This window comes from Lingula anatina, chromosome 3 (genome assembly GCF_051362555.1).
Source record: "Lingula anatina isolate TDL-2025a chromosome 3, LinAna3.0, whole genome shotgun sequence".
Lineage (NCBI taxonomy): Eukaryota > Metazoa > Brachiopoda > Lingulata > Lingulida > Lingulidae > Lingula > Lingula anatina.
In genome coordinates this window covers 15,075,610-15,084,424 of record NC_141769.1, presented here as the reverse complement: position 1 = coordinate 15,084,424, position 8,815 = coordinate 15,075,610, and the positions used below count along the sequence as shown (strand labels likewise).

Here is an 8,815-nt window from a genome sequence, read left to right as displayed (position 1 = left end):
GGTCTAACTACAATTGTATAACTGTAATTTGGGTGGTGCCTGAAGCTCATACTTTCATATCCGCAGATCAACTAGTGGTAACGCACTCGTTTACAGATCAGTGGACCAATTCGATTTTACACTTTATTTTTCCCCTGGAAAAGTTTCAGTGACCCAGCAGGGTCTAGGTCACTTAAATATTGCTTATCAAATTCAATGCGCACCCTGTTAGTATGAATGTATTCATATTGCGACCTCGTTTAACGCGGAAAGATATAGTAATTACAGTTCACGGCTGTCGTGGCACAGCATTTGCCATATGGTGTGTTTTTCTACAAACTGCGCCACAGAGAACAATTTTAGAAAATGGACAAGGTCATTCTTTCGAAAGCACATTTTGTGCAATATTTGCATTGACTTTCCTTGTTACGTTTTTGCTGTTTTAAACTATGAGTGTATTCTCCAAAATGATTAAAAAAGTGATATGAAACAGAAATACAAATGTTTCCCAAAATATGTGCGTTACAGACGTGAATCAAATGCCCACCTTGCGAAATGACACTTGAATACCCTTATCACTGCCAGATATTTTCCGTACAGCTGCTGTGATCTTCGTTTTCACACGGCACCGTCCCGTGTGGCGCAAACAGGTGCCTGTGTGTTGAATATCCGTTTTAATCTGTACTCGAAGTCAACTAATTCAAAGTGTGACATGCCTCAGTTTGAGGATATATTGCTGGAAGTTGGTAAGTCTTTGAAGATATTGAGTAAAAATAGTTTGTAGTTTGTACACAATGTGGACGTACCCTGACATTGCACTAAAGGAACACTGAGCAAACGTTTTAATTCAGAAATATTCAGGAAATTTAAAATTAAACGTATTCATTAACGTTCAAAAATGTCATATTTCTATATTTTAATATTTTGCAAAGCTACTAATCTTTTAGACTTTCAGACCTAAAACTAAAAACTTCCTTCAAAAAACTGAAAAGTCAATAAAACAAAGGCAGTCTAATTTATTCATGGATCATCTCTAACTAAATTAGCCCCCCTATCTTAGTAAAATGTTACGGAATCTCGTGTATGTGATGATTCGTGAAAGGCATTTAAAATTAGGTTGCACTGTATTTGCGTCGGGATTAGGGATTAGAACAGTGCGCCAATACATATTTCTTAGTTATGTAATAATGCTTTGGTTAAATATTTAGGTCTTCATTGTACCCAAAGGTCCTTTGACGACTGTTAAAATACTTTTAAAAACTGTTTTAAGATATTTATCAATTTCTTCCTTTAAGGTCAGATCGGATGGTACCAATTTGCGATAGTATTCATCATATCACTAGGATGGGAGTTCGTCGGGGCATTTTCCATGTTAGCCCTAGTCTTCGTCGGAGCTCACCCGGGTTGGAAGTGTATAAATCAGTATGGGAACCAGACTTTGAATGATAGCTTGACTGTGTATAATGTAACAGAGATAATTTATGTACCATTGCTATACAACATCAGTAACCAAGGGGAGGATGTGGTGGAAACAAGCAAGTGCATGGAGGGGGGTCTTCCCTGTCCTGGCCATACCTTCAACACTGGGTTTACATCCATTGTAACAGAGGTAAGTACTGTATATGTGTTATAAGAGGCCTTTCGCACTGTCACCTTTAATGCTTGCGATTGGTTGCAATTTGAGCTATGCCATGATAGTTAATACACAAGCGTTTAACGAAAGCACACAATAGATTTCGTGTCTGTCAAAATCGTGAGAATAAGATTTGATTCTTGTTGACCTTACAAAACAAACGGAATGATAATATCTAAACAATATATTTACGTTAAATGATGAATATATTCTTGGTTATTATTAGTGCAAAGATTTCAATTATCATCAGTTATAAGAAGGCAAAATTTACGCTTAACTTTTTTTACCTGATCTAACTGCACAGCCTGTATTACAGACATGCACTTAATGTCTCGGCGTCTAACGTACATGCTCTCTGTCTGAGGGCTCTTACGTTTTTGTAATTCTGTTAAAATTCTTTTCAATGTTGATGCAATATAAACTCACAGACACTCATGCTACCCATAAAAATAATTTAAAAAAAATTGATACACACGCTAAAATGACATGCCAGACATTGCCTCTTTACATACTGATGAACAGTGTCCTGCTAGTCCTCTTCTGATGCCGATATTGGCAGTATAATGTCACACGTGATCTAAAGACAAGAAAGTCTTCCTTTGCTTTTAATTAAAATTAAAATTAAAAAATTTAACATTCCTATATGTATGAGTGACTTTCGCTATAACACATTTCCAGCCATCTAAATAACGATATCCTTTAAGTGAATTATTTTTGAGCCTTCAAAGGAGAACTGTTCAGATCGTACTGAGGTGACAATGCAGTGACTAAAAACTTGCTCTTGATAGATTTTTTAATAAATATCATAACTTACAAGAAAAAATAAGTACATTATAGACCAAGTCACAAAGAATGTATGATACGTTTAGAATATTTAGGGAAATAGTATAAAAAGGTAATTTTAAAATCCCTTAACATATGTTACGTTTAGTAATACAATTCCTCAAATCTTTAAGTATAAAATAGAGGCTGAACAAACTTCTTAATCCAGAGCACTTATTACATAGAAAAAAGCTATGCACAGAAAAAAAAGAATGCATTTGTTTTTACAATAAAGTTGGCATCAAAATTGACATAATTGCTTTTAATACATTAAGGTAAATGTGGAAGACAACTCTCAAAATGCGTAACGCAAACATCCTATAACACATGGAGATTATACAGCACACAGATCTCTTTCAGCGCGTGCGTGATACTATGATAATGACGAATGAATGAAATGTATCGTTCCAGTGGGATTTAATCTGCAACCGAGACTTTATCAGTGACACTATATCGTCCCTCCAGATGGCAGGAGTACTGATAGGTTGCCTGGTGTTTGGACAGCTGGGGGACGCTTTCGGTCGAAAGAAGGTAAAGTGCTGATCATCAGACCAAATACCTATATCTAGGTCATTGATTAAACCCATCCATTCCACTGTTTGTTTTTAATGAAACTTTTGTTTTAGTTTTGATAATCATTATTGCCACTGCAATGTACATTAAGAAAACAATCAATAAAAAGAACAGACAGCTTAAACATGCCATGAGAACTTAACCACTATTTTGTAGGTGTACTTTTTTGCCTTGTTGTTCACCAGCATAGTAGGAGCAGCACAAGCTTTTACTAATGACTGGATACAGTTTGCTATACTACGCTTCCTTAGTGGAACGGGGATTGGAGGTAAAATGACACCTGCCTTAAATCATTTAGTAACACAAATATGTCGTGAACTTAAAGGGATAATAACTCTTTTAATGAGGTCTATATTCCACAATAAAAACAATAAACAATAAAAACATTGTGGACAACTCATAGATTGATATTTTCTGTTTTACCACAAAAATTGCAGTTATAGCTATTATTCTGATACCTGAGCTTGTCTTTAGACAACGTGACCTCCACTGACGGCTATACTCTGTTATAATCTCTTAAGAGATTATAACAAAAAAAAAAACTTTTTAGAAAAAAAAACAGGGACTAACTTTGAATGTAAAAATGGATTCAATAACCATTGGTAAGTATGGAAAAATTGTTGTTTACTCCAGGAAAATTCATTTTTTGGCTAAAAGGAAGAGTTATTATCCCTTTTAGTGTGTTCAAATCCCATCGTGGATGTGATGGCTGCATAAGAACTAGTGCATATCATCAAGCAGGTAATTTAGTGCTTTGAACACTTAATTAAAACCTTCATTTAACCTCTCTATCTCTCCTTTAAATCATAAATGAGATTCTGCATTGTATTTTCTTTCGTTCTGATGCAGGTTGTATTGTTGTTGGCTACATTTGGAGTGTTGAATTCCTCGGTCCTAAGTATCGCCCCGTTATCAATGGGTTAGGGCTGTGGCCACTAGGGTTGCTGGTACTTCTACTATTTGGCTACTTCATCCGAGAATGGCGTACACTTCTGCTGAGCACTTCTTTGCCAGGGCTGTCAATCATCACCGCTTGGTGGTATGTTTAAAACCGAATAAGATATTTCTCTCAATTAGATATACATGTGTAGCAGTTAGCCGTGTCACCCTGAGATCCAGAGGCCTCAGGCAACTCACCGCCATTATCCGAAAGCCTGTCTGGATAATGGGAACGGAAGAGGCATGCTAATCTTCTCCCAGTGATCTTCTCCCAGCGACCTCTGAAATTCAGAATGAGTACAATCAATTCAGTTAGGAACATGAAATAGACAATAGGGCCAGTACACTGCCCCCCCCCCCCCCCCCTCAGTATCACTTCTGCATTTTATGATATAAAGCAATGTTGAAATAGTTATGTGTACTATTTCCAGGTTTCTTCCGGAGAGTCCAAGGTGGCTGCTGTCGCAGGGTCGATATGACGAGGTTGTCACTATTGCCAAAAGAATAGCGAAAAGCAACAAAAAGCCTTTGCCAGATATGGATGCTTTTGTGCAACAGTGTGAAGTAAGTTTTTCTTTCATTTGCAAACGGTTATAAACGTTGTTAATAATATCGTATTAAATCATCCCTTAGTGTGTAATAAAAAATTTTGTTGTTCAAGCTGTGCAAATGGTAAATTTAATATTCATAAACATGCAAGGAGTTTCAAAATATGGAAACCGCCCCCCTTTTTTTGTTAAATAATTTGCTGATATGAAAATTCTTGAATAAAGCAAATAAGTAAAAACAATAAAGTAGGTCTAATTTAATACGTTTGCAGGTGTTCGTGTATACCAGTATATGGAAAAGTTTTTATAGTAGTAACATATACCACAGCATAGTTAGTAAGTACAGTGTATAAAGTAAAGTAGACAAAGTGAAAGGTTTATGTTTTCAGGAAGAAATGCATTTAGCACAACGCAGTAGACGGTACGGATTTTGGGATCTCTTCCGGACCCCGACTCTCACAAGAACTACAACTATGATCATGTTTATTTGGTAGGTTTGAGAGGTAATCGATGTTATGGTGTACGGCGTGGTAATGTGTTGTGTACCATACGTGAAAAAATGTAAATACGTATTTTGATATATGGCAACATTGTTACAAACTATTATTTAACGTCCTTCACATATTAACCATGACCACGTTTTTGTGGAATCTGACACCTTTCCATTTTTCATTATTTTCGTTAATTATTTTTAGGTTTACAAACAGTCTTTTTAGCTACGGTGTATTATTCAATTTGAAAAACTTGCCAGGCAACAAGTATGTTAACCTTGCCATCAACTTCAGTCTGTCCTACTTAGCTGCTGTTCTGATGCCCGTATTAACTAGATGGTACGTAAGAGCGGCTCTCAACCGAAATCCACCCAGTGTATATAGATGCTTTGAGCCAAACAATTTTGCAAAGTAAAATCACTCCATAAATAAGATATGTTTAAAATATTATAGAGAAACTTGTCAAGATAACAATATACTGTTCATAGATTGTCATCAAATAATTAGAATGAAGATTATATACATATATATAATGTTTTATAACTTCTTTAACTACATTGTTGTGCTTTGGTGATAAGTCATATTCTATGGTGGCGATCGAAGGCTGGCACTCTTCTTTACTGAAATATGTTTATTTTCCAGGATTGGTCGAGGTAGAATAGCGAATGTCTGTCTGCTTTCAGCGGCAGTTTTACTGATTCCTCTCATTGTCCTGGTAGCTATTGGGCGGTATACGGAGTTGTGGGTGGTAGTCTCAGTGATATCTAATATATCACACACCAGTATACTAATAGGTTGGCATGCCATGTATATTCTCACCTCGGAATGCTACCCGACGCCGATAAGGTGGATTACTTCATTTTTATACATAGCTGATATTAGAGACTTTGTATACAATGATTGTAACTATTTTCTTGTCGTTTTTATCTTTATCAATGCAGCTGTTTACAGTATATCGTACGTCAGTGCTGATGTAGATATGTGTAAACGGCCCTCGGAAGATATCAGCTTTACATTACAGAAAAGATGTGTTTTTAGCGAATTTAATCATTTCTTCACAACCAAATCCAACGAAGTTGAAAAGAATTATGTCAATTGCCCTGACACAACCCAATATCAGTTGTCAAATATGTACTTGTTCATATTTCCAGGAATCAGGGTCTAGGGTTTGCCTCCATGTCAGCTCGAATAGGTGGTATCATTGCTCCTCAGATGGCGTACGCGGTAAGTTCCATACAAGCCACTGAAATGTTGCTCCACCGTTCTTTTTAACTATTCAACTGATGGTCCAACGGTTGTAAACTTTGATGAGTGCTTTTCAACATAGGCAGTAGTATAAAATATGCTGCAAATGCAGAGTATCGAGGGTTACGAACATGCGAGTTACGAACGTCCAAAGTGTGAAAGTTGAAAAGTTCTGCGTCAAGTTAAAATACCAATGATTAAGGTAATGATATTTTTATGGATTTAATAGGCCATGGACCTAATTAGAGTCCATGAATAGGCCTACCCCATTCTATATTAACACAATATTCTTGAATGTATATTTTAATTACTTTTGATTTTTTTTTTTTTTTTTTTTTTTTTTTTTTTGTAAAAAACAATATAGCTTATATGTAATTAAAGGACGGGGAAACGAGAAGCTTTTGAGACCATTCATTAATGTTCTTCCTTGTTTAACTTCAGACCAAGTTCTGGAAGGGGTCACCTTACGTCATCAGCGGCTGTTTTGCCTTTGCAGCAGGTTTGGTTACATGTTTCTTGCCTGAAACAAGACAGAAAGCGCTAGAAGATGGCGTGCCGCCGAGATCTTGGTGTTTCTGTATGGCCAAAAGGAAAAAAAGATCTTACGACCAGGCTAAGAACACTGACGTTCCTTTACATGAACTTATGTTGCAAAAAGACGAAGGGGCACGTTTCACGGATAAAATATAATATCAATATGCCAAGACGTCTGCAATAACAGTGGTTTTGCTAAATAAAAACTAAAGCAAATATGTAAAACGTTTGCACAACTATCTATTCCATAGATACCTTAAAAAGAGCTATTCTAATTTACATGTACGTAGGTAAAATAAGTTATAGAACTTACAGCAAAGTTGCCCTGATAAAAAAGCCGATTAACTGTGGCAGTACAAGTCCAATATTTATCCAACGACTGTTTTTCAATAAAAAATGTTAAACAAGCTTTAAATCAAAATCGAATACAAATTTTAATTTCAACTACTGAGGCACCTTGTCAATGAAGGCTGGCAGTTATTCGTGAAAAACAATATTCTCCATGGCTTGAAACCACATTCCTAGAATATTATTTTGATAGTGGTAATATTACACACTAATAAGCACGTTTCCCGCCAATCTAGCTCCCTTCACTTCATGTGTACTATACGATCTCCACTTGAGTCCATTCAGGGCAGAAACCACCAAATAATTTCCCAATGACAACCATACTAAGAAATGCCTGCAAAACTGCATGAACAAAATTACTCTGTGAAACATTTCCCATCCCCATGGACAGCAGACACACTGACATAACTCCCAATGGCAAAAAAATGTACTGTCATCAAGTCAACTGTCTTACCAGCATCACTTGAAGATGTGCACCCCTCTGTTTGTAAACAAACCACTGCACCACTCACAGTCAGTAGCCTCCGCCGCCAGAGGTCTCACGACTGCACCGCACCTGTGCCTGGTCTTGAAAAAAAAACTGGCAGTAGTTTACACACTAGCCTGCTAGTTGATACCAAAATTAACCCTAGCAACACACAAGAAATGCCAGGAAAAAATGGAAAAAAGCACTCATTTTCTCTCACTGAACTACATTCGTGTATAACAGTCGGTAATTGGCTGATTTAGTGGTTTCTGCCCTTCAGGACAAATATTGTCAACAAAGAAGACTCCAAAAGCTGAAGAGTTCCTGTTACCACTATAAGGGTGCCGCCAGTTGAGTTTTAATTATATTTTTAATTCAGTTACTGCCAACACAATCATAGTATAGCGTTTACATATGTCCCGTATCGAACTATTTTGCTACATAATGCAGCTTGGAATTGAAATTAGAATTTTGACTAGCTGAATCATAGTTCTAAACCGTACCAAATAACACCGATCGCCCTATAAAATATCTAAAATTTTCGGGGCCCTTTAGTGGGCCCCGAAGCCCATGCCAAACGCGGGAAGGGGGGTAGGGGTGGTGGTGGGGAGGGGGGTTGCCTTCGCATCCGCGGACCCCCCCCCCCCCTCTTCAAATAATCCTGGATCCGCCCCTGTATTGAATAACTACCAATACAATATAACATAATACAAATAAAATGGTCTCGTTGATAATTCTGGCCCCTACTATGGACATGCAGTCTGAAGTATCGGCCAAATTAATGAAAATGGCAGCTTAGATACAAAAGATCTCTGTTTAAAGATGCATACAAAGTCAATTTTTGTCACAAAAACCAACCAAATGCCAGCATATAGTTTCAAGTAGTATAACTAAGAGAATTACCAAAAGGCATTGTTTAATTTTACCCGAAAATGATATTTGAACGGATTTTTCTGCTGGCATTCTAAGCTGTATGTCAATGGGGCAGGAAAGTAGGTCACGAAAGTAGGTTAAATTTACAACCAAAAATTTAAAGAAAAGAGCAGTCTAAAGGTATTTTATGGCTGATCGAGTGATCTATTCAGTTTATCCATTGGCATGTCAAATTTATTTGAGTCATATAAGAATCTAGTAGAAGTGGTTTACATGTGTACTGGGAATCTACGCTCCACCGATGCTCGGTTCGTCCAGGTATGTACCTTTAACACAAATGACACGAAGGCCTTAATTGCAATAT

General features: G+C 36.9%; 1 protein-coding gene across 1 annotated transcript; it reads left to right on the top strand.

Moving 5' to 3' along the window:
- Positions 1-577: 577 nt before the first annotated feature.
- LOC106181305 (organic cation transporter protein) lies at positions 578-6,980 on the top strand. Its single transcript, XM_013565638.2, has 11 exons — positions 578-725; positions 1,275-1,588; positions 2,846-2,965; positions 3,164-3,275; positions 3,857-4,046; positions 4,378-4,510; positions 4,884-4,984; positions 5,190-5,324; positions 5,628-5,831; positions 6,137-6,209; positions 6,672-6,980. The coding sequence occupies exons 1-11, from the start codon at positions 692-694 to the stop codon at positions 6,918-6,920; spliced, it is 1,665 nt and encodes a 554-aa protein (XP_013421092.2). The 5' UTR covers positions 578-691; the 3' UTR covers positions 6,921-6,980.
- The last annotated feature ends 1,835 nt before the right edge of the window (positions 6,981-8,815 follow it).

Bases quoted from the DNA above. Each gene is read 5' to 3' on its own strand.
- LOC106181305 (XM_013565638.2), top strand. From the start codon at position 692: ATGCCTCAGTTTGAGGATATATTGCTGGAAGTTG. The intron at 3,276-3,856 runs GTAAAATGACAC...GTTCTGATGCAG, and splicing joins TAGTGGAACGGGGATTGGAG to GTTGTATTGTTGTTGGCTAC. The intron at 4,047-4,377 runs GTATGTTTAAAA...TACTATTTCCAG, and splicing joins TCAATCATCACCGCTTGGTG to GTTTCTTCCGGAGAGTCCAA.